We start from the raw sequence: 25,634 nt of genomic DNA, 5'->3' as shown, positions 1-25,634 counted from the left end.
GGAAATGGAGCAAGTGTTTAAAAACGATTGAAAAGGGAAAGTGGAGCAAGTATTTAAAAACGGAGGGAGTAACTAGTTATTGGCCCGGGCGATGCCCCGGTACATTGTATTTTATAATTAAGTTCAATTAATTAAAACGGTTAATGTTAAACAATACAGATTATAATAAAGTGAGTGATAAAAAAATATAATAATCTATATTAATATATATATATATATATATATATATATATATTTAAAATATATTCATGTCAATTTTAAATATGGAGGTTATACATATGAAAAGTTTTTAGATAATTAAAGTTATAGAGTAATATTCCTCAAAAAAAAAAAAAAAAGAAGAAGAAGCTAGAAGAAAAAGTTATAGAGTAATATTAATTAACTACACATTACTACAGGATTCAATGCAGTGAGAAAAAAAATGATACGCATAGGATAATACATGGCACACATGTGGCACTAAATAATAATTAAGGGTGACACATGGCGTTAGCAGGTTGTTCCTATGAGTTTTAATAATAACTAGCCTTTTGACCCGTTCGATGCACGGGTTGTTACTTGGATAAATTATTTTCAAATAAAGGTATACTTTTCATAAGTTGAAACTTTTGATATAGTATACGAAGTAATTGTTTCATTGCTAAAACTTTTTTTTAAAAAAAAATGGTTAGAGTAGAACTTTGAAAGAAGAAGAAAGATTAGGTATCCGTATATATACATGAAGATTGTGGAATATGAAATGACGTGTTAGTTTAAGTTATATTTTAAGTGCACGAGATGAAAACACAATTTTGATTATAATTCATATGTTTTATGTAATATGTACTAATTATGGTGGAAATGAAACACTTCATTTTCTTTCTTGAATTTCAAAGTTATAGAATGCATAAAAACTTGAACAAGAAAATTAAGGGAGGTGACATGTGGCATATGGGGTAATGAGTGACTTGTGATGACATGTGTCATGTGAAAAATATGTGATTTGTGTTTTTAAATACTAAGTATAAATATAAATAGATATGGATAGATATAGATGACCTGATTCGTTTCAACCTATTTGACTCTGAATGTTTACTACTCGTGACCCATTTAATTAATAATAATCATTTACATGCAACCTGTGATCCGTTCAACCTAAATCAGGCAGAACTGATGAGCCATAATACTTAAATCTTGACTCATATAACTAGTAACTGGACTAATTATTGAAAGCACTTCATTTTTTTCTTTTTTATAACTAATCAAGTAACTAAAAACTATTATAAGTAGAGGAGTGCATGATGGTTAGTCCCTCCATTTCCTCCCATAATGTCGGGAGTTCCATCCTCACCTCCCTGTTGTGATAGGAAATAGGAAGCTAGGGCCTTCTCGTATCTTACCGTAAACAAAATAACTACTATGATTAGTTTTTTATATGTAATAATTAATAATTAATATTTGGATTTTTCTCAGTTATGCCCTTCAAGTTATTGAATTTCTAAGTTGTACCCATGTTTTTTCAAAGTTATACCCTCCACCTCACATTATTTTATCAACAATAACCTATGTCAGACACAATAATTAACTGACTTTAGAGAATGTTAAGTGGCGTTACTAAAATCATTTAATTAAAAAAAAAACCATAAAAAAATTCCCCAGCCACCTTCCCCCCACCGCCACACCCTAACCCCTCCCCTAAACTCGTCGGAAAATCGGCCGACACTCCACCTTAACCGATCGGTCGGTACTTTACCTCCCCATCTGACCGACCCCGATCCCTTCCCTTTCCCCTAACCCCCGTTGCATTTACCTTATTTCTCGAAACCCCAACCACCCGACAACGGTTATCCTCCCCCCCCCCCCCCCACACACACCTGAAACGACCCCGACCCAACTCTCTTTCCCACACCCCAAAACCGCGAGGGAGGGTCGTTTCGAGGTGGGGGGAAAGGGGTTGTTGGTTGTTTTGTGGTGGTTTAATGGAGGAAAAGGGTGGTCGGTTTTCTGGGCTGAGTTGCATCATGTGGTTGTGTTCATGGAGTGTTAAGGAAGGAAGGAGGGCGAGGGGAAAGGGCGGGGGCTCGCCGATGGGAGGAATTGTTTGGGCGAGGGTGGGCAGTCGATTGTTGGCGCGCGGCGACGACATGAGCTGATGGGCTGGGTTGGGGTGGTTGGTTTTTTTTACTAATTAATTCTTAATTTTATTTTCCCACTTTTTAATTTTTGTAAATGTTAGACTAATTAAAAAAGGACACGTGTCAAATTAATAACGCCACTTAACGTTCATTAACGGATATGACTATCAAAGGATATTTTGTTGATAAAATATCGTGAGATGGAAGACATAGCTTATAACTTTGAAAAAGCATGGGTATAACTTAGAAATTTAATAATTTGGGGGGGCATATCTTAGAAAAATCCTTAATATTTTTAGACACTATGCGGTTATGTTACCAACTTGTAGTCGCTTAAAAAAAAAAAAAAAGGTTTGGCTAATACGGTTATCCTCGATCCCTTCCCTTTCCCCTAACCCCCATTGCATTTACCTTATTTCTCGAAACCCCAACCACCCGACAACGGTTATCCTCCCCCCCCCCCCCCCACACACACACACCTGAAACGACCCCGGCCCAACTCTCTTTCCCACACCCCAAAACGGCGAGGGAGGGTCGTTTCGAGGTGGGGGGAAAGGGGTTGTTGGTTGTTTTGTGGTGGTTTAATGGAGGAAAAGGGTGGTCGGTTTTCTGGGCTGAGTTGCATCATGTGGTTGTGTTCATGGAGTGTTAAGGAAGGAAGGAGGGCGAGGGGAAAGGGCGGGGGCTCGCCGATGGGAGGAATTGTCTGGGCGAGGGTGGGCAGTCGATTGTTGGCGCGCGGTGACGACATGAGCTGATGGGCTGGGTTGTGGTGGTGGGAGGGGTGGTTGGTTTTTTTTACTAATTAATTCTTAATTTTATTTACCGACTTTTTAATTTTTGTAAATGTTAGACTAATTAAAAAAGGACACGTGTCAAATTAATAACGCCACTTAACGTTCATTAACGGATATGACTATCAAAGGATATTTTGTTGATAAAATATCGTGAGATGGAAGACATAGCTTATAACTTTGAAAAAGCATGGGTATAACTTAGAAATTTAATAATTTGGGGGGGCATATCTTAGAAAAATCCTTAATATTTTTAGACACTATGCGGTTATGTTACCAACTTGTAGTTGCTTAAAAAAAAAAAAAAAAAAGGGTTTGGCTAATATGGTAGTATAAAATCTAGACAAATCTAACTAGATCACATGACAATTTTATTTGATGACCACTATCTCACTTTGCCAATGGGCAATGGCCTTGACTTGAATATGCGGATATGAAACTTCTTGTTTCTTCATTACGAAAATAACGTGGAAATTTATATTTGATAATAATCCTATCTCGAATTTGTCAAATTGGGTCATCAGTTGAGTTTAAATAGGTCTAATTGGGTCAGTCATTTTAAATTTAAGTATACCTTATTATTGTGTTTATGACAAATCAATTTTAATCGGATCACTTTAAGTTAGGTAAGTTTATTTGAGATACAAACTAACCTAACTAAAATAAATGTTAGCCCATGCCTCCATGATGATCATCCCTAGTCCTCCACCCACAAAAAATACAAACCAAATTGAAAAAAGAAAAAAAAAATAACAAGTGTAGGGAAAAAAACTCTAGAGAAGGGCCATTATAAGTTTATAACCTCAAATATATTAAGCCATACCTTTGTGATGACAACAAGAAAGTTAGATGACCTCCACCAAATAAAATTCTAAAGCCACCATTTTTTTTTTTCTCTTTTCTCTTTTCATTAAAAAACAACCCAAGTGAGTCCAAATTCCAAACTGCCACGTCACCAATCCAAAACAACACTTCCTCAACTAAAACACCAACCCTTGGGTTACATCCTTCTATCCATTTGTAGCCGTTGATCCTCAAATCCAAACCATTGTATAAAAAAAATACAATAAATAAATATATAAAAAAAAACTCCTTTATCTTTCATTTTAATTTAATTTAATTTATTATCCTTCTTTAAATCACACTACACTACTTTCTCCATCTTTCTCATTTGTTTCACCACTCATCTCATCACACAAAAACGTTTCTTTCTCTCTCTAAATTCTCTTTCATTTTCTCTCTCTAAATTGGAGTGAGGGGTGGTGGGGTCTTTCTTTGTCCCTCCCTCAAACAACAACATCAACCCACCAAAAACAACAACTTACTTCAATGGCTTCTCACGATGATTTCAATAAACATCGCTCTAATCCTCCCTATCCTGAGGTATTCATCTTATCTCTCTCTTATTTTATTATCGAGTCGTAACCCGTAAAGGGTAAATGATATAGACGAGATTTGATCTAATATCGAGTTTTGGGTATCACTTCTCGAGACTTTACCAGCTAAGTTAATTGACACCCATGATAAATCATCGATAACATATCTGATTTCTTTTTGTTTTAGCTATGTTATGGCTTAATTTCTATAGAATAGGAGGAAATATGAAGAAAATTTGTGTTTTGGTTTGACAAAAATGATGGGAATTTGTGGATGATAATAATGCAGTTGTTGTTAGGGTTTATATTATTTTATTATTCTACATTTCTACTGATGAATTTGCCTTTTTTGTTTAAAGCATTTATTTTTCTTTTTTTTTTTTTTTTTACCCAGTGAGTGATTGCCACTTTTTTTTTTTTCCTTTTATTATTTTATTTTACATGAATTGCTTATTTTATTATCTGTATTGTGTGGTTGCCAGCTGTGTGTTACCAAAAAAGGCTCAAGCTTTCATGGTTTTGGTTAATTTTTTATAACTGTCTTTGAGTTTTTGCATTGTCCTTTCCAGCAAATTTAGCTGCTTTTTCAATATTTTTAATTTTTTTTAGCTAAGTAAAAAATTATTATGATTATACTTTTGGTTGTTGTGATTTAAGATTTGGGTGAAATAGAGGTGATCATGAGTTGGGTCGGATCCGGTTTAGGTACAAAAACCGGGCTAATTGGATTTGGTTTTAGTGAAACTGCTAATTTGAATGTGTTGATTACATGAATGAATAATGGAACTACTTTAGTCTGGCTCATGTAAATTAAATGCTCAACTATATTATTATCATGGGAAAGTGCTGAAAAAAATGTAGTTGTCATGTTAAAGTTACTTATTTGATGGACAAGTAATGTGAAATTTATGCTTGATGGGGAGTTGACTGTGGCAAACAGATGAATTAACTCATAAAGTGTAAGTTTTGGTGGGTAAAGAGAATATTATGAGGATTCTTAGGTAGCACTTGAAATTTGATAGTTGGCTGTGTAAAAAGGATATGTAGGAAGTCAAGGAACTTGGAAAGATTATGATGCAAAGATGGATTATTTTTGGCTGAGTGCACTATACATTAGACTTGGTGTTTCGCAGTTCGACAAGATGCATCATATATTTGGAATAGGTGGGTGTAGTTTTGGAAGATTTCCCATGATCTTTTAGGGATGGATTTGAAATATGCTGATTTTGTAGCATATATGAATAGTTAAAATTTTACCTTTCATATGCTATTTCCATGCCATGTTTGCTAGCAAGCCAATCGTTATTGGCCAGGCCTGTATTGTCAAGACTTAGATTTTGCATCAAGTTCTGTGCCTATATAGGAGAAAAAACTTATAGGGATAGAAGATGGTTTTAAAAATGTGATGGCCTATTGGCCTCAGTGGCATGTGAGAGGTATTGAGCCAAGATTGGGTCGGAGACTTCTAAATCATAGTGGTCTATTGTATTTAATGGCAGTGTAAGGATGTTCATATGATGTATGGAGTTATATCTATAAGCATGACTTTATGAGTGTGTTTGAATTCGTATAGGTGCTTTTATTATTGTCATATATGATAGGTGATGGTTGCTATTGATCTTGCTCCCGTGACATGTAAAGGGCTTTCCATTATACGAATTTCCCCTGGATTAGAAGAAGAGTCATGCTATGTCGGAAGTTACTAGTTTAGGATTTTGGAAAAGGCTTTAAACTATCTTGGGATATTCCTTTCTGCACCAGTCTTTCTCTCCTTTAGTTTGCCAGCTGTTGACTTTGGGGGGAGTATATCCTAGGTATTATAGGAAAATTATTCAATTAAAAATAATTTCATGCTCTGAGAAACTTCCAGTCTTTCCAACTATAAGGGCACGAAGGTAGCCTCTCTATCCTCAGTTATGGCAGTTTTCTGGATGAAGTTTTTTCTGTGCCTCAAATGATTCCGTTGAGTGAAGTTTGTTGTATATATCCATTTTCTAGTCATGTGACTTTTGCTGTGTTTCTAGTATCCTAATCTATATAGTCCTCTGGTTGAGCTTTAGATTATTCCATAAAAAAAACATCTGTTTCACTATCGCATGATCCCTCTCCATTAATCGTGTCTGTGTGTCAGTTTCTGCTCTTATAGACTGGTGGTGCTGATAGAATTTTAAGTGCTCAATGTAAAGCTTACACAGTTAATGGATAGTTGCTTGGTTCTGTTCTGTTCTTGTATAGCTTTGACTTTGCTTAACATTGACAATCTCTGTTATCGCATTTCCTCTTATGAGTAGTAATGGGGCTTTTTAGGCTTAGCATAATTTTTTAAAAACGTAGATGTGATTAATACAAGATACTTGCCATTTATCTCTTAGGGGTAGAGTGGAATGGGGAGGGGCGGGGGTGGTGATCTGCTAAACACTAGTGTGATTAAAAGATGCTTGATTGATAAATTGCATTTTGCTTTGCTTCTTGAACAGCACTTCAATGTACCATCTTTTGAAGTTCTGTGGCGGTAGAAGTTTTAATAGTTTTCAGTTCTTATGCGCAGATGATTATTGCTGCCATAGATGCATTAAATGAGAAATTGGGTTCAAACAAAACTTCAATTTCGAAATTCATTGAATCTAAGTACCAGAACCTGCCTGCTGGCCACTCAACACTGCTAAGGCACCACTTGAACAGGATGAAAGAGACGGGAGAACTTATTTTTTGGAAGAATAATTATATGAAGCCTGATCCCAACTTCATCCGTCGTGGTCGTGGAAGGCCTCCAAAGCCCAAGGAACCTGGCATGCCAACAACTCCTGCTGGACCAGCTCGGCCAAGAGGCCGACCCAAGAAGGATGAATTTGGTGCTGATATTCTTGATCCTGCTGCTGCTAGTGCTCCCTTGAAGAAGGTGAAAGTCTCTACATCCAACAGCTTTGATGCCAACCTTAGTATTGGATCAAACGCAAAATCTGGAAGACCGAGAGGTAGGCCTCCGAAGGTGAAGCCTCAAATAGGGGGTGCAGGGGTTTCAGCACAAGGATGAAAAGAAATAGCATTAGCTTGTAGCAAAAGTCAGACTTGTAGCATTTAACCTCCTGGTTTTTTAGGACTTTGTTCAGGTTTGTACGTTGACGTGCTTGTGACCAACCATTGGTGGTGTTTAGTGTGTGAAGTGGTAATTTGGGTAGAGATAAGATAAAGAGGGGATTGGGGAAAAGGCTTTGTGTGTGTTTAGGTGTAATTTGGGTGTACATTGTGGAATTTGTTGGTTTGTTTGTTTCTAATGATGATGCTTTGTTCGTGTTACGGCTGTTACCTTTGAAATAAGACAACATTAATTCTGATTCAAGGTGTTTTTACTTGTATTCTACATATGTTAGTTTGGTGTTGTTTTTTGTTCTCAAAGTAAAGTACTCCGTACTTTGGATGTACAATGTACCATTATTGTTTGTCTGTCTTCTGCACAAGAAGTTGTGGCTCTCGTGTTATGGGCTGACATAAGTGGTTATCACTGCAAATGACTTCATCGCAAATCAGTACAAGTCAACAACCATTGTCCAAGCAGAAGAAGTTTGCTTGTCATCAATTTTCGTCATTTTAACCATTCGTTAACCAGATTCAAGGAGATGCAGAATACAAAATACGATGTACTTTGTACGAAGTATGATGGAGTGTGAATTAGGAAAGAAGATCTTCGGAGGAAAGTTAGGATAAAGAAGAGAAGTACTGGTAAATAACGTAGATTTGCAGGATCACAAGTGTCTGGTCTCTTGGAAGATAGGAGTAGTTAAGAATGTAACCTAAAGCATCGCTGAATTCAAAACCAGTCTTACTTGCAATTTTAGTTCCAATTTCCTTTCAATAGTATACATTATTCATATATTCCACTTTAATTACATTTTGTGATTTACTATATAAATATAGGGAAAAAACTTGGTATGAACCTGGTTTACAATAATATTATTGCGAACCTGATTGTATTTTGAACATAGTAACCATGATAATATTATTAAAACTTAACCATTGATAATATTATGAATCTGACGTACATCGTTATGTTGAACATAATGGCCCAAATTTTAATAAAGTTACCTTTATTTTATTCATATTGACCAATATATTAAAATTTTCATTTAAAAAAAATTAACCTTTTATGATCTTTACAATAACACAATAACTTTTATTTTAATACAATAACCTTTATTTTATTATAGTGACTTTTTTTATTATTAATAAATCGTCATAGTATCTTTAATATTAGTGATCCACAATAAATTAATGTGAGTCAGAACTATTTAAGAGTTTGTATACATGTAGTTTTATGAGATCTTGTTAGATTCGTCTCAATGCAAATGGATAATCAAAGATATGAAAGGTTGATAAATATGAACACACAAGATAAAAACAAAATAAATAAATTAAAAGGAAGCATGAAGTACTTATTTGTCTTAATACTTGATGTGAAATTTTTTGGTGTTGATTTACTTAAATTATGCTTATCTATGATTTTTTTTTTTGACAATCGTATGAGCTTTTGTGAGGTATGTTATTAACATTTTAGAGTTTTGATGTGAAATTTTTGTTGTAGTTGACACCATTAATTGTAACTGCAAATATAGTTACTTTTCATGCTTTTTAATAACATATGGAAGATGGAACAAAATGAAGCTACCATAATTACAAAAATAGTCCATTCATATAACAGCTCCTAATTGAGATAATTATATGTGTAGGTACCTGGTATTTTAGTTCCTAATGCACCTGCAAAGATGCAACAATTTTTTTCAGTATATGAAATTTCTGAATGATCGACAACAATCTGAAAAAACATACAACAATGTATAGCCAAATTTTAATTTGTAAAAGCTATTTACTAAACGAATTTTTGGATAATTTGTTGTACAAACATGTTGATACATTAAATGCTAAGTCCCTAAACTATTAGCTAATTTAGTTTATCAGCTATCTTTTCATATAATTAATCAAAAACATTTTTATAAGGAATTTCCTAAACTTGTAATGACTAAGCAGACCTAGCCTTTCAACTATTGTTAAGTATGCATTGCTGCCTTGCTGGTCTCTTAACAATTGATGACTAGGCAATGTCCTTAAAGTATTTGTAGCACTCCTTGGTGGGTAAGGGGTCATTGCCTCACTCAATAATTAAGGGGACTAAGAGCATCAGCAATGGAGAGGATTACTCTCCTTTTAGCCATCCCTTTTTGTACTTTTTAGATTCCTCTTAAATGCTGAAGTAGCTAAAAGGATCCTCTCTTGGGCAGTAAACTAGCATTTCTCTTTTGTGGAAAGGAAACAATGCCTCATCCCCTGTGCAAAAGAAAGCAAAAGCAAACAACAAAAAAAGAAAAAAAAAAGGGAAAAGTGTCCGTTGAAGGCAAAACTAACGTAAAAAACCAACGGTCAAATGACAAACATGCACAAGTTATCTTGTGACACTTGTCACAACGAGAGTGGTCACGTATTTTTTTGCACAAGTTATCTTGTTGCATACTCTTCATTGCTGATGCTCTAAGAGCACAAGGATTATAATTTTTTAGGTGTCATTTTCCTTCCTTTTCAACTTCCTTATTGATGTCAACATTGCTAAAAGGATCATGTCATCATTAAAAACCACCAGGAAAACACACCTCGTCCCACGAGCCAAAAAGTAAACAAGAAAACAAAAGAAAAGAAAAAAAAAAAGTGACTGTTTGACGGAAAATGCCAAAGCAACGATAATAAATTAATAATTGATTTTAGAAAACAAAAAGCACAAGTTAAAAGGTGACACTTGTCACATGTTAAAAAGTCACATACTAATTTTTGTGACTAACCTGTTGTCTTCGGCTTAATTTCACTTCGGTTCAATTTAGTTTAGTTCTTAATTTCCTTCTCTTATAAACACTTCTTCAATTCATTCAGGAAATCAGAACATGCCCTATAATACTACAAGTCTACAAACACGTTAGTTTGGGGTCTGTATTTGATTCCAACTTTAGGAAATCGAGTGAGTGTACAGTGTACCCGTATGTAAAAAAAATTTAAATGTGAGACCCCGTTCTTATACTTGGTTTCTGTTGACAAAAGCTAGAAGAGAATTCTGTTCCCGCCAGCAAGTTCTTAACACTTCCATACTATCGTCTTCCTTTCTGTAAACCTCTACAATTATTCAGCAAAACCCTCTTTCTCTCTCCTCTCTCCTCTCTCTCTCTCTCTCTAACTTAAGCAGCACAGCATCAGCAGAACACAGAAGCAGCGCCATTTCTATGTCAGCATTTCTCTCTCTCTCCTACATTTCATATACTTTTTATTTTTTTTTGAAAAATTTGCTTCATAATTTAGGCTTCAACGTCAGAATTGTTTCAAAATTTATGCTTAATCTGAATTCGTTAATTGATTCCTAACTTAGTTGTGTTTGATTTGCTAACGAGTTCTTAATATTAAACCTTTTTTTTTTTTAATGCTAGTTAGGGCTTGTAATTTGCATTTTAATTACTTTTTAATTGCGTATAATTTCAAGTAATTGTAAAGTGAATTGTTGAATTGAATTGAACACATTTTAAAATTGATTAATTGGTAATGTTATTATGTTAGTATGGACTACCTATTGATTGTGGTCTTGTGGTGTAATTATATTTGCTGTTGTGGCCGTCGCCGGGCCGGGTATTCATGTAGATTTTCTCATTTTGTTGATTTTGTTAAACTTGAAAAAATTATGAAGGAAGAAGAAGCAAATTATAGCTCTTTATTTGAACTATAAATTCGCGAAAAGTTTAATTGCTCAACAGCACCTGAAATCAATTTATTTTTTCAAGTTTGATCAAGTTGCTTCTTTTTATCTAAATGTTTGTTGTTTCCTTGTCTCAAGCTTGAGCTTGATGTCGAGTTGTGAAATTAAATACTTTGAAATTTCGTGCTCAAGTGAACTTTTCGACCTATGTGATGCGTGTAAATCATAAAATCAATTGAAAATATGATCAGAGATTGCATCTAGCTCGCCTTGCATCATGCATTAGTACTATTTCGGGTCTTATGTTGTGTATGAGTGGTGCTCTTGGAAATTGGCACTTTACGGCAGTTATCTTATCAGAGTTGTGGTTGTGAATTTGTGATTGGGATATATGATATTTTTTTCAGGGAGGATGAAAAGGATACATTAAGAGTGCTTGTAGCAACAGATTGCCACCTTGGTTATATGGAGAAGGATGAGATACGGCGGCATGATTCATTTGAGTCTTTTGAGGAGATATGCTCAATAGCAGAGAAAAAGCAGGTGATTTCTGGTACCTACCAATTACTGTACTTTTATATTGAATTGTGTTAGAAATCAACACCCATTATCTCCTTCTGATGGAAGCTTGTAATTTGCCTGTCATAGATTGTGGTCGAAATGTGATTTATGCCATTTATACTTCTCTCATGCTTCTAGAGGACATAAGTCTCATTTTGTTATAAATTATGATTGTTTTGTTATACTATTGTGACTATAATATGACCATTAGGTGGACTTCATACTTCTTGGTGGTGATCTCTTTCACGAGAACAAACCTTCAAGGTCAACATTGGTAAGGGCTCTGGAGATTCTTCGTCAATACTGCCTCAATGATCGTCCAGTGCAGTTTCAAGTTGTGAGTGACCAGACTTTAAACTTTTCAAACAGGTTTGTTTTGCACTTATCTTTATCTATGTTATCTTTGAGAGACTTGTAGATTTGAAATTTATGTCTTTTTATATATATGAATGTTGGACCTGAATTGCACTTGGGTTTTCTTCAAAGATGTGGTTGCTTACTTGCTTTGCTGTTCTTAAAATCCTGTATCATCTTGTTTGTGTTGGAAAGGAAGTGGGTTTTCTCTTGAAGATTACCTTTTTTGTTTAAATGCATCTACTTCTTTGTCATTATCTTATTATTATTTTTTAAATAAAAAAGAATTATATGCATATGAAAAAAGAAATGAAATTCTTTCTAATAATATTTGAACTTATTGTTAGTAATATGTCTTAGCTCGGCAACTTTTTAGATATATCGTAGTCTGGATTTTGGAATTATAAGTGGAAAGTTCCGTTGAAAAATGATGATGACGTAAGCATATTTTGGCTATTTCTGGATTGGGGTCAATGCTAATGATTTCCAGATATCCTTTGACAGAGAAATTGAGGTTATATTATGAAAATGTTGTTACCACGCCTGGTGGATGGAGGCATGTTTCGGTGCAAGAATCAAAATAAGTGACCGCTGATTAGGAAGTGCTGCTTGCAATGGCTCTAAAATTTTATTTGGTTGAAATATGCACCACATCAAAAGACTGGTTTGAATTGAGGCCACAGCCATTAGGAAGGAGATTTGAACAACCTTAGGAAGCCCTGTAATTTGCATGGGACCCCACAAGATATATTTTGTTGTATTCCAATCTAATTTATTCTGGATGATGTTAGGGATTCACATTCCACCATTTAAAACTTATCAATATGGTAGTGAAGAGATCTTGGTCTCTTGAGCAGTTCATCTCTAGGTTTCTGATACATGCTACTGACTGTAGTCTATAAGAGTGCTGTACTGAAGTTGAAGGCATAGATGGCAATTTGTCAGTTGTGAATCTTAGGACCCTTTTCAACTATTATTTTGGGTTGTGAGCTCTTGCCTGTATGTCTGATAGTTAATGTGTTGTTCTGCTCCACAGATTTGGTCATGTAAATTACGAGGACCCTCACTACAATGTTGGCTTGCCTGTATTCACAATTCATGGCAATCATGATGATCCTGCTGGAGTGGTATGTCCAGACAAATTAATTCCTTTTCTCTCAATTTATACATGTGAGGTCTGGTGATTGATTGTTTCTTTCTGATGTACTGGTCTCAATTTATACTGGGCATTGACTAGCAAGTAGCAACTGAAAAGGGGATTGAGTTGACCAACTGTGTCATGATAGTAATTAGTGAATGTGCTCAGTAAAATTATTTCTATATACTCAAGCTTTGAGATGGACTGGTCTTAAGGTTAAGTGTTGCACTAATCAACAAAAACTCCCCATGTGGGTTTTTTCATAGTTGGAGTTTGATTTATTTATATGTTATCTCAGAACTTCATTACCAAATACTTATTGAGATAGGGAAAGAACCACTGAATTCATATATATTTTTTTTTCGTGTGTTTTTGCTTGGGGCTGATAGGGGTAGATCATTCTCTTAGATTTCATAACGCTCTCGTCTGATGTTCGGAGGCATTGTACTCGTGAAGCTCTTGTAATACCAATCTCAATTCTCTGGGTTAAATAATTAAAACTGATATACCTTCCTTATACTTAGAGTAGTATAAAAAAAATTATATACACCCGGGTGTAAGGTGTACCCTAAGGTATTTTTTGCTCATTTTATAATCTTAAAATGAGAGGGGAAAAAAAACTTCAAATGAGCAAAAAACCACCCTTGGGTGCACCTACCTCTATGTGCACCCGGGTGTATGTAAAAGGAGTTGCATGCTAAATAATTTCCTTCCATGAAAGGGTTGTGAATGGTCTGACCATAGCTACAGTATGTCAAATGCTTTTTGCTAGTCATAAAGTTAAATTTTACTTGTGTGATGAAGAGAATTCCAAATTTTACTAGTGTGATGAAGAGAATTCTCTGGAATCAATTATTTGGTGGAATTTGGAAAGGGTGGGTATTTTCATATGTTTGAGGTTGTAAATGTGGATTATTATAAACTTTTAAGATTCTTGGTCTCTTCCAAATCAGCAACCTAAATGCTTGACAAAACACTAATCAATATTCAACACCCCCTCATTGATTTGCTCTATTTATAGAGCTTTTACCCTCACTAATTGACTATCATCTTCTTCAAGCTACTAATAACAGAATTGTTATGCTGTTTAAATTGCCCCTCTTTTAGCATTATCGACCTTTTTGCTAAGAATTAACTTAGCTTTGGACAGCATTAAGAGAAGAAATGTGAGATTAAAGGAAGATGATGAGGATTGGTTGATTAATTTCTGGAAAGCAGCACTGAATGTGGATAGTTTCAAGCTTCTGAGAGGCTTGGCTCTCATCCGATCAACTACTAAAAAACTATCCACATTCAGTGCTGCTTTCCAGAAATTACTAAAAAACTAAACAAAACTCTCTACAAAATCAACGTGCATTCTTTCAACCACCTATCTTCTTCTTTTTAGCTATTAATGATGGATCATCATGCTGCTACCTAAATTGGCCCCCTTCCTTTGACATTGATGCATAGCAATAGGGTGGGAATCTAAAGGGGAGTGGTTTTTAAAATCTGATTTGTTTAGACTACAACTTGTGCTATGGATAACTTTGTATAGCTTCTAGGTATCCACCTTACTAAATGTGAACATTTAATAAGATATTCACATGTATATTCTGCTACATCAATGATTAGGTTTTTTCCTAGAGGGTGTTCTTTTTTCTGTATTGCCTGGGCATTGTCAATGTTTAAATAATCTTTTGAAGTGGGGTTTTTTTTTTCCTTTAATTTTTAAAATATAAATTTATTTATTAGTCTTTGGGTAGAGAGATTTTATCAATGAAAGCACGTGATTATCATTACGTGCTTCCTGGTAATTTTTTTCTGCTGTGCTGAAGGTTTACTTTATTTTGATAACAGGACAATCTATCTGCTGTTGATATCCTCTCAGCATGCAATCTTGTCAATTATTTTGGGAAAATGGATCTTGGAGGATCTGGGGTTGGCCAGATTACTGTTTGCCCAATCCTTATCAGGAAGGTTAGTCTTGAACTTTCTCAGTTTTATTTAATCGTCAACTTTGCACTGAATGGGTTATGTTTCTGCAGGGTTCCACGTCTGTGGCTTTATATGGCCTTGGAAATATACGGGACGAAAGGTTAAACAGAATGTTTCAGGTGCTTTCTTTCTCTTTCTATCTAGTTTATATGTATAGTTCTGAGTTAGATTTTCTTATTAAATATAAATTTGTCGATTTCTTGGTCCTAGACTCCCCATGCTGTTCAGTGGATGCGCCCTGAAGCACAAGAAGGATGTCAAGTTTCGGATTGGTTTAATATCCTTGTTCTCCACCAGAATAGGTACTAACATTACTGATTTCTGTTCAAAATGAATTCCTTATCTATTCATCCTATAGATATGTGGATGTAATGTAAATGCTGGAGATTTCATAACCTGAGATTTTAGATGTTAGCAGTAGTGTTTATGCTTTCTAACAAGGTCTTTCTTTTGTGCAGAATAAAAACAAATCCTAAAAATGCTATAAATGAGCATTTTTTACCACGATTTCTTGATTTTGTAGTTTGGGGGCATGAACATGAATGCCTAATTGACCCCCAGGTGCAGTTTTAGATTTCTCACGACTACTCACCTTCATCATTCATTCCTAAAATTGAGGGACTATTAATTTCACAGGAAGTTTCCGGAATGGGTTTTCATATCACACAACCTGGTTCTTCTGTTGCAACATCGTTAATTGATGGAGAATCGAAGCCAAAACATGTTCTTCTCTTAGAAATTAAGGTGGCGCAATAAATTATTATTGAGCTTTTGTACCTTTTCTACTGTAACTACATATCGATTACTTATTGTGCTTGTTTAGGGAAATCAATATCGCCCAACCAAAATACCTCTGCAATCTGTGAGGCCTTTTGAATATGCTGAGGTAATTACTAACAGATTATATAATGCTGATTATGTTGAAAGACAAAATTACCCAGTTCCCTTACACTTTGTTGTTCAATCTTCAGGTTGTGTTAAAAGATGTAACGGATATCGATCAAAGTGATCAGAATGCAATTCTTGAGCACTTGGATAAAGTGGTAAATAGCTCTATTTAAAATAATCCCAATTTAATGTCTGTTGAGTACCCCCCTACATCTGTTTCTGTCACACCCTTTCAATTCCCAATCTCAAAAAGTTTCTACTCCGTAGTTAGTTTCTGGTGGTGATGCTTCATATTCATAGTATCTTAATTTGATTCTAGTGTAGATAATGTAGTCTAAATTGCTTAGGTCAGAGATCTGATTGAGAAGTCTAACAGAAAAGCGGTCAACAAAGCTGAGGTGAAGCTTCCATTGGTCCGAGTAAAGGTTAGTCCTGCTTAATTTATAAAAACGACTGATATTAATTGCTGCACTTTCGATGAATATGTAACTTTCTAACATTGTCATTATTATAATTGAGCTTAAACTTTAGCCTCCAATGACGGGTCATCAGATATGATATTCTAGAACTGAAACAACATCTGGAGACTATAATCAATAAGAGGAGTCTCCTATTAAGTATCGTGTTGGTGTTTGAGCACCTATTATTTTCCACCTACTAAGTACTTGCCTCTTAAAGATTTAATTTGTACTAAAACATAATGAAGTTCATAAAATACTGACACACTTCTTATTGGGGGCGGAGGGACAAAGGTTGCATTTGGTGCTTTGGTGCCATCAGTTGAAATCATTGTGCAAGACGTAAGGGTTCCAAATTTCGGTTTTCCTTGAAGATGAAATCTTTATCAGTAGTAATAAATATGTTCTGAGATTTGCCATGTTTTGTCCTGCCATCCATTTTTCTGTTATTTCTGTAATTTCTTTCAAGCAGTGTAAGGAAAAACAGTTGATTTTATAAGTCATGTTGGACTTATTATAGCTTAGTTGGAAATTAGGATTTGTTGAAGGTTCCTTTTCATATCATTCATTGCTTTTAATTATGCTTTTCTATTTCTTGTTGAATCACATTCTTTCAATCAAAAATCTTTTCTATACTGTGCTTATTTCAGTCTTTTGTGATGATAGGTAGATTATTCAGGATTTATGACAATAAATCCTCAAAGATTTGGTCAGAAATATGTGGGCAAGGTATACCATTTCATTCGTCCCTTGATATTCACACATTATTTTGTTTAAAATCCCATTTATATTATGCCTTAATTCACACCCCTATTACCTACAAGACACTTGCAATTATCATCTGTGTGATAAATACTTTGCTTTAGTTGGGACTTCAATGCAAAAATACTGATATGAATTTAATTTTTTATTTTTTTTATATTTGAAAGGAATTTGACTATTTTTATAATCTTAATGCTCTTCAAACTCATGCAAATTATTTGGAATTGTTGTTGTACTACTATCAAGCTACATTGTACTCATAATTGTTAGTGAAATAATAATCTTTGCAATTAATAGGTGGCAAATCCTCAGGATATCCTGATATTCTCAAAGGCTTCACGGGTTAAGAATCGAAGTGAAGGTAAACATCCTGTAGGCAGTGCTGTTCACAATTTTTATTAATTTGTTTGATTGCTAAGGTTGAGGAAACGGTGACTTGTTTATGCTTTTTCTTGGATCCCCATGTCATTTACTCACTTGAACCCATTGCTCCATAATTCCTCCTTTCTTTAACATTTTCATACATGGGTTTATACGCTATATACAGCCATGCAGATATACATATAGCAATGCATTTTATGTATTGCTGTGTGGTTTCGTGTATAATTATGCAATTTGATATATATACGATGGTCTCATTGCTAATTCTTTTGACTATGTAATAGGGTAAGTTAGGGTTGATTCTATATAGAGAAGGTTGTTTTATAGTCAACTTTTAATTGATAGTAGAACTAAATTGGGTTAGATATGTATGAAGAATAAGCTAGTACAAGAATTTAAGTATTTAGAGTTGTGTATCCCTGCAAGCATGAGTCTAACACAAAGATACTTTCTATCCCTATAAATTTGGTTGTATTGCGATTAGGAAAATACCCCCAATAACCAATAAAATTCTCATGAGTATATATGGTCTGTGTAAAATACAATATACCTTGGAATTATGTAAACTAAGAGACATATAACATTGCATCCTAACTTCCTAACTATCCATTTTACCTAAATAAATCGCAACTGTTTAAGTCAGTTAGATATTTGGTGCAAAACCAACATCAAATTACGCCCAATTTAGTATTGATAATAATCACAATTGAAATAAGCATAATCATATAATTTAGGATTAATTTAGGATTTGGGGGAAAATCATGCATCAATTCATAATCAAACCCTAGATAAAAACCTACTCCAATACATATATGTAAATGAAAGCAAAATTCGAAGTAAAGAAAATAAAAGATGAATTGGAAGTTAAAGAAAACAAAAGTATAGTAATCAACTAAATGTGAAGTAAAGTACATCAATCATTGATAAAATTCACTAAAAGATAATCAGATAAATTCATATTCTCTCTCTTGCCTTTGTGCAGCAAATGGAGTATATTCTCTCTCCCCTCAATGAAAGCTGGCAAGCTATGACAAATCAATAACCTATTTACTTTGCTTGCATGTGACTGCATGGGTATAACCGTATAACTAATAGAAGTATGAGGCAGATGGCCAATCACAAATGCTCTTGATTTGGTCGTTATGTTGGGCCAAAAATAATTCTCCCTAGTCCTTCCAGTTTTTATTTTATTTTATTTTTGTTCCATATGACCATATTGAATTTTGCATTCGCCAAATGCTTAACTTGTATCTTCAATTATGTTGCAAGTAAATTATTAATGAAATTTGATATTTTGACAAGACTACGTTGAGACAAATCCAATAATTTGTTGCATGATAACTTTTGCTTTTATACATTAGTATGTTAATAGTATTATAAGTCAACAAGGAACAATAAAAAAAAAAAAAGTAATTTCCTACAAGTTAGGAGTCCATACTTAAGAAACTCACATATAGAAATGCCATATTTTCCCCTTAATTTTTGTGTAGCGTATACTTTTTATTAAATTTTATACATATCGTATTGCCAAACCTGTATCAAATAAGGATGGTGTTACCATATCCATTTATTTTAAAAAGGTTGTATTGGACACTTGGATCCGCACCCATGTTCATGTTACATGGCATACGAGGCAGATTTTTTTTACTAAGCCTGATTTGGATGTTTCAGAAACTCAATTGCTATGGAAAACTCTATTTTTTTCCTGCTACTTCTTATTGAATGAATCTCCATGAATGGTTGTGCAGTTTCTTTATCCTGGAATGTATACTCTTTAAACAGCATCCTGAAATGTGAGACTTTATATAATTGCTTTTAATTTTTGGTGCCATTGGGAATGCTGATGGGAAGCAATCAGTGCTTAAAGTCCTTTGGGAAGCCAAGACTTGTGTGGGTTTTTAAGAGACTGGGAAATTAGTTCCTAGGTGGCTGCAGTACTTACAATCTCATAAACCTAACATTCCTACCTCTGCCTTTTTAGAATTTCTTTTTTTTCCCCTTAGCTTTAGGCAAGATTTATACAAATTATATGCCAGGCTACATAGGATTTTTGTTTGTTCCAGCCTTCCTAATGTCTGGTGTTGATTGTATGCCATTATTCAATATCAAGTGGCTCGATATCTTTGGAGAAATTTGAATTGCTGAGGATGCTGTGCTGTTAGCCTATTTTATATGTAGATGTAGATCAGTAGGGTTAGCACCATGTGCAGCACTAAATTTATGATGATCTTTTGGTGTATTTCATGGAACATAATTCATGTTTCTTGTTGTGAGCCACTTGATGATGCGACTTGCCTCAATATTCATGCTTCAGCAGAAATACTGGATTAATAAATACTGGTTTCAAAGTTTGTATATGCTCTTTAGTTTATCCTGCTGTATAGCAGTTTTTACCTGCATGTCGTTGATATGTTTTTCATTTTTGATAAGATTGCTTAGAATGCTTACCTTCTACCAAAAAGTAATAGGAAATAAGACGGTTTCTGTATATTTAGATCTAGATAGCTGTTTATGTTTTTTTTAATCCAAATGCAGGTCTGTATTGGGGCTGCTTCTTGTCACATCCCTTTTGAATTCAATCTTTTACATTCTTGCTGTAGTACATATTCAAATTTCCTTATTGTGTATCAATTTGTTATATAAGTGTACTTTGATTTTCTTATTTTAGGGAAAATTGACAATTCTGAGAAATTCCGACCGGAAGAACTAAACCAACAGAATATTGAGGCTTTGGTTGCTGAGAGTAATTTGGTATGTATAAAGTATTATAGATGTTTGATTTACATCCCCCACCCCCTGCGGTTTATATATATATATATATATATAAAATAAAATACAGTTCTACTTCATTCACATGTTTCTTTATTGGCTTGGATTAGTTATGGTAATTGGTAAATGTTGTCTTAATTTGGACCTCCTCGCACCCTACTTGGCTGGGCTTTGTATTGGGCACTGGTGGTGTTTGATTCTACAAATATCACATTCTACGAAATTACAAAATTTTGATCTGCAAAGATTAAAATGTGATATTTCAAGATTTTCAACTCACATAATCTACAAATATCACATTTTACAAAACTACAATATCAAAATTTTGCAATTTTTTAAATGCAACAATTGGACATTTCAACTCACATACTACTGTTTAACAAATTCAATTTTATCTACTAAATCTCCCATTCTCCCCAAACGTTCAACGGTTGCATTTAAAAAAAAAGGCAGAGGGTGTAATAGATCAACCTAAGGAAGGGTAGTATAGGTATTCTACTAATATTAGCTCACTAGGTTAATAGTCCTTAGTATAAATAGAGAGGGAAGGAAAGGAAATGGGTAGGCAAAAAATTGGATGAAACTTGTTGAGAGTTGTGACCTCAAGTCACTTGGAGAGTGGTAACCTAAAGTTACCGATTGGGAGAGAATCAAGCCTCTCGAAAGCTTGATAATCTATCTTACGAGTAGTTTGTTTAGTGTGTTAGTGTGTGTCATTTCATCTCATCAATTATAATATTTCACATTTAGCTTTTATTATTCCTTCTTTAATCTGCAATTTTCTGCCATTAGTTACTGTTTAATACCTAGCCATGTCGGTACTTGACAGAGGGATTAATAATACATAATAATACAGTCACGACATTATAAACTGGGTAGAATTCATACAAGTGGTAAGCATAAGAAATAGGGATTAGGAAATAAGAGAAATGGGAAATGTAGGGGAAAATAGGGAAAATAAAAAAAGAAGAAATGATAGGTGGGAAAATGAAATAGAAAAAGAAAATAGTGAAAAAATAACATTACCAACATTGCTTTTACAAGGACTCGGTCCCAGAACCTTGTCTATTCAAGAGGATTGTTTTCTGTTTCCCCGTGACCACCTTAGCCAGGTAAACGTCTATATCAGACGGAAATAACATACTTGCACATAAAATAACAGGAAATGGGGGCCAACTTAGAAATGCAAATTTGGGCAATGGAGGCCAGGCCTCCATTGCCCCCCTGCTCCTCCCTTTTTGTGTGTCAAATGCATATTTGCTAAACCAGTTTGTTATCAAATGTGTCAGTATGTCATGATTATGACAAAACAGCTACATGAACTGCCTGAAGTTTGCTTATTGTCTTCTAATTATCTTGCAGAAAATGGAGATCCTTCCTGTCAATGATCTGGACATTGCACTACATAATTTTGTCAGTAAAGATGACAAATTGGCTTTCCATGCTTGCTTGCAACACAATCTTGATGAAACACGTGTAAGTTGTTATCAGAAGAAGATTCGTCTCTGTTTACTCGTCAAGTGTAGATTTTTTTATGATGATGAGCCTTAGATATTTTACTTTTCCTTGTTTTGTTTAATACCTTTTCTTAACATGATGCGTCATTCATCTCTGTAGAGCAAAATTGCTGAAGACTCAGACACAGTGAAGTTTGAGGAAGAAGACTTGATTGTCAAAGTCGGAGAGTGTTTAGAGGCAAGACTTTATCTAAGATATTCCGAAGCTTTATCTTTATTACTACAGCAAATTTTGAGTCTAATTATTCTTTTATTTATTCTCTTAAGGAACGTGTTAAACATAGGGCAACACACCCGAAGGAGACTTTTTCCTTCAGTGCTCCATCAGAGGTTTGTTCTCTTTCTAAAGTCAACTCTGTTTGTTATCAATGCTCTGTGTTCATGTAATTCCTGAAACCTTTTCTTGAACTTATTTCTGGAAATCTGCTACATATTAGATGAACGGATTATGCATCTGTTGAACAAAAGAAGAGCATCATTAATTTAGAACTAAAGTCAGTCAGACTTTGAAACTGACAGAATGACTGCTCAAATATACCACTTTGCCTTGATGTCTTCTGATAATACAAGGGACTCAATATTTGTTATGATGCTCTCATCTAGCTAGAACATTGAACTTATTTTTGGATAGTATTTGGATTTGATGAATATCTGGCACAGGATTTGTGTGTTTGTGATGAATCTTATAGGTTGTTGATGATGTATTTTTTTTTTTCTCTTTGTAGGAGTTCCGGGGTAAGCGCATGGCAGGAACAAAAAATGCAGCATCTTTTAGTGATGATGATGATGATGCCACCCAACTTTCTGGGTTGAAATCTACTGCTCGAGGCAAGAAAGCAACCACTAAGGCCCTTGGCTCCTCCCATGAGGCTGCTGAAACTGGTAAAACCTCAACGAGAGGAAGGGGACGGGGAAGAGGAAGGGGTAAAGGAAAAGATGGCACCAATATGAAGCAGACAACTCTTGATGCATCCTTAGGTTTCCGCCGTTCTCAAAGGTTTGATTTTTTCATGCCTACTTCTTTATCAATTCCCTGTTTGTCTCCTCTACCTATACCCTGTATGTTCACGTGATTGTACACAAAAGTTGCATATTTAACCTAGAATGGTTGGATTTTTGATGGGGAGTTCCTAAGTAATTTAACTCCTTTTCCCAATGTACGTTGGTTTGGATGACATATTTATCATACTTCATATTTGTTTTGCTGTGTGACAATCTATGTTTTCAAATTCTTTTTTGGTAGGTGTGTGTGTGTGTGTGTGTGTGTGTGTGTGTGTGTGTGTGTGCTCGCGCATCCTCAAGGTTGGATGACCCAGTTACCTCCATTAGTGCATATCAAGAATCTCATTTCGTATATTCCTTTACTTCTTTCTTGACTGGAAATTTATATGTAGACAAAAGGTGTTGAGATTATCCAAGCTTTTGTTGCAGTTCAATGAAGTTGCTGATTGACTGATTCCTTGTAGATTATAGTTTAAAGTAATGAAATATTTGGGATTGAGAGGAAGAGAAAAATTGGGACATGCACTTCGTCTTAAGGTGAAATTCAAGTTGTCTGTATTTTTGTTAGCAGTCTACTTCCTCTTCTTTTTATTTTTTTTATTTTATTTTTTATTGCTTTTCATTTCACGCTTGTTAATGCATTATTTCTATCACCAACATCTTTAATTACCAATATGAATGTTTCAAAACTTTAATATTGTGAAAATGTAAATTGATACGAATCTAACAAATCCCACTACTATATTTTTCATTAAATATAAATCATCTAAGCTAATAAAAGTGCAGTATATGAATAGTGCAAAAGTTAAAGTATTGCATGTAATAAAAAAAAAAAAAATTAAAAAAAAAAATAACCGAGGAAGTAGATAATAGTGTAAATGTTGTATACTCAATTACATTCTTGTAGATTTGGTGATTTCTCAATAGCTCTCTAAACTGCAGATCTTCATCGGTTGCTGGTTCAGCCTCAGTTCATAATATTGCTGGTGATGATGATAATGTTGATTCTGCCTCGAGTGATGAAGCGGAGGAGTACGTAGTTCAGGAGGTTGCTGACAGTTCGGTATGTGATCTCCTCTTTGTATGCATGATAACTTGCAACTAATTTCTGAGGGGGAATTTGAAGCCTGATAATTATTTTATTATATAATTTCTGAAAGAAAGAAACTACACATAATTTTATTAGGAGCAACAAAGTTAATATAACAGTGACAATCATTGAACATGTTGAGGGTAATGTATACAGGCCCTTCTGCTGTTACAGGGGTAGGGGCGCAAAGCTGTGTACAGGCCCTTCTGCTGTTACAGGGGTAGGGGCGCAAAGCTGTGTACATCTCTGTCCTTTGGGTTTCAAAGTCTTTAAGTAAATGCCATTGTTTTTCTTGCTAGGGTGATGATGAAAAACTTCAAGGAAAAGGTCGCAAACGAGCTGCACCAAGAGGAAGGGGTAGAGGTTCTACACAGCCCTCGAAGAGGGGAAAACAATCGGGGAGCTCTTCACTTCAAAAGATGCTTATGGGCAAAGATGATGACGATGATGATGATGATGATGACATACCCAGTCGATTTAACAAGTCTCAACCCAAGGTCAGAGTGCTGTATGATTGATTAATCTGACTTTGGCTTCTTTCATTGCTCTAACCTGTGCATCTGAACATAATTTCTTTAAATTCTTTTCATTGTGCCTTTCTACTTTCGGTTTCCTGCTGTATTTGAGCATGAAATTTCTTGTGTTTTAAAGGGCCCTTGCCCTTGAGCTAGATTTATACAGTAGTGAAGATTTAGATGGCCTTTGCCCTCACTTTAAAGAACCAAAACGGTTTTAGACCACTTAATATATGTTTTAGACCTAATTTCTAATGTTTTTTTTTTTTTTTGGTTCAGGTCACAAGAAATTATGGAGCTTTAAGACGATGAGTTGATGCAGTCTTCTAGTCCTCACCAAATTGGCATTGAATTCACTTCCTGTAACGAGCTGTTTCAAGTGCCACCTTATGAAAAAGTTTGGAAATTCACCGATGAATATAGGGGACCAAAATATGGTGATCTTATAGTGAATTTTCCATAATTGGCAATTTTCCAGTTGGCCAATGTATAAATTTGGAAATTTTGCTATGAATTTGTTTGCCCTTTTTCCAGCACTTCATTGCTGTATATTAACTATTTGGTATACTTCGTATATTTCATCATGAAGGTTTCCTGCAGGTTCGTGGTTGAGCATCTACTATAAGCATTCTCTATTAAATTGGTGATGTATGTAAATAATATGCGTAAGACATTATGAAGCGTAATCTTTACATAGAGTACTAGTTTAACTAATTATAAGCTGGTAGCCCAATTACTTGACGAAATTATGAACAAAGAGTGTTAATAATACAAAATTTTCATATTGATCCAAACATAGGTGTGATTGTATTGGATGTGTCCCAGGTCATATAACATAGTGTGGCACCATATGTACATTTCATTTCGAAACGAGCCAACCAGTTAATATCCTATTCTTGTTATCTTCTTTGTCCAAGCACAAACACAGTGGCACACCACCATCACTACACTTGCTTCTTCTTCCTCCATGAACGTTGTCTACAACTCTCTTCTTCCACAAATATCGGCAAGATGGCAACTTTGCCGCAAAATTTAAAGAACACCCTAAAAAAAGAATTAAATTGAGGGAATTACTTATGAAGCATTGTGGGATTTAATTTGACAAAATTGAGCTTGAATTAAGCTTCAAGCTAAGATTACATCATTTTCGGTGGTTCGCCTCGAACTTGTGATAAAGAGAGATGGTTGTATATCCAGATACGCAGACGATCGCCCTT

The 25,634-nt window shown here is 34.7% G+C and overlaps 2 protein-coding genes across 4 annotated transcripts; both read left to right on the top strand.

Moving 5' to 3' along the window:
* The first annotated feature begins 4,094 nt into the window (after positions 1–4,094).
* LOC145629316 (HMG-Y-related protein A-like) lies at positions 4,095–7,643 on the top strand. Of its 2 annotated transcripts, none has more exons than XM_081681881.1 (2): positions 4,095–4,291; positions 6,833–7,643. In XM_081681881.1, the coding sequence occupies exons 1-2, from the start codon at positions 4,238–4,240 to the stop codon at positions 7,316–7,318; spliced, it is 540 nt and encodes a 179-aa protein (XP_081538007.1). In that variant the 5' UTR covers positions 4,095–4,237; the 3' UTR covers positions 7,319–7,643. The 2 variants fall into 2 exon arrangements, with proteins under 2 accessions (XP_081538007.1, XP_081538008.1); XM_081681882.1 differs by having other exon boundaries at positions 4,111–4,291; positions 6,820–7,643.
* Positions 7,644–10,285: 2,642 nt separating this feature from the next.
* On the top strand, positions 10,286–25,128 carry LOC145627259 (double-strand break repair protein MRE11-like). 2 transcript variants are annotated; one of them, XM_081679653.1, is made up of 22 exons: positions 10,291–10,543; positions 11,413–11,548; positions 11,778–11,935; positions 12,957–13,047; positions 14,898–15,017; positions 15,086–15,154; positions 15,246–15,337; positions 15,494–15,596; positions 15,672–15,779; positions 15,859–15,921; positions 16,007–16,078; positions 16,271–16,348; positions 17,048–17,110; positions 17,441–17,504; positions 20,193–20,275; positions 21,656–21,769; positions 21,911–21,988; positions 22,078–22,140; positions 22,536–22,807; positions 23,755–23,875; positions 24,202–24,399; positions 24,697–25,128. In XM_081679653.1, coding segments are annotated over exons 1-22 (2,181 nt in total). In that variant the 5' UTR covers positions 10,291–10,541; the 3' UTR covers positions 24,730–25,128. The 2 variants fall into 2 exon arrangements, with proteins under 2 accessions (XP_081535780.1, XP_081535779.1); XM_081679654.1 differs by lacking the exons at positions 24,202–24,399; positions 24,697–25,128 and adding an exon at positions 24,059–24,118 and having other exon boundaries at positions 10,286–10,543.
* Positions 25,129–25,634: the final 506 nt, after the last annotated feature.

Source organism: Chenopodium album, chromosome 4, assembly GCF_948465745.1.
Source record: "Chenopodium album chromosome 4, dcCheAlbu1.1, whole genome shotgun sequence".
Lineage (NCBI taxonomy): Eukaryota > Viridiplantae > Streptophyta > Magnoliopsida > Caryophyllales > Amaranthaceae > Chenopodium > Chenopodium album.
This window is presented reverse-complemented; position numbering and strand designations above follow the sequence as displayed.

What these genes read in the sequence shown, in the direction of transcription:
- LOC145629316 (XM_081681881.1), top strand. Translation starts at nt 4,238, where the DNA reads ATGGCTTCTCACGATGATTTCAATAAACATCGCTCTAATCCTCCCTAT. An exon ending in CTAATCCTCCCTATCCTGAG is followed by an intron (nt 4,292 to 6,832) that starts GTATTCATCTTA and finishes TCTTATGCGCAG; the next exon opens with ATGATTATTGCTGCCATAGA.
- LOC145627259 (XM_081679653.1), top strand. An exon ending in AATGCCTAATTGACCCCCAG is followed by an intron (nt 15,597 to 15,671) that starts GTGCAGTTTTAG and finishes TTAATTTCACAG; the next exon opens with GAAGTTTCCGGAATGGGTTT. An exon ending in AAGTCGGAGAGTGTTTAGAG is followed by an intron (nt 21,989 to 22,077) that starts GCAAGACTTTAT and finishes TATTCTCTTAAG; the next exon opens with GAACGTGTTAAACATAGGGC.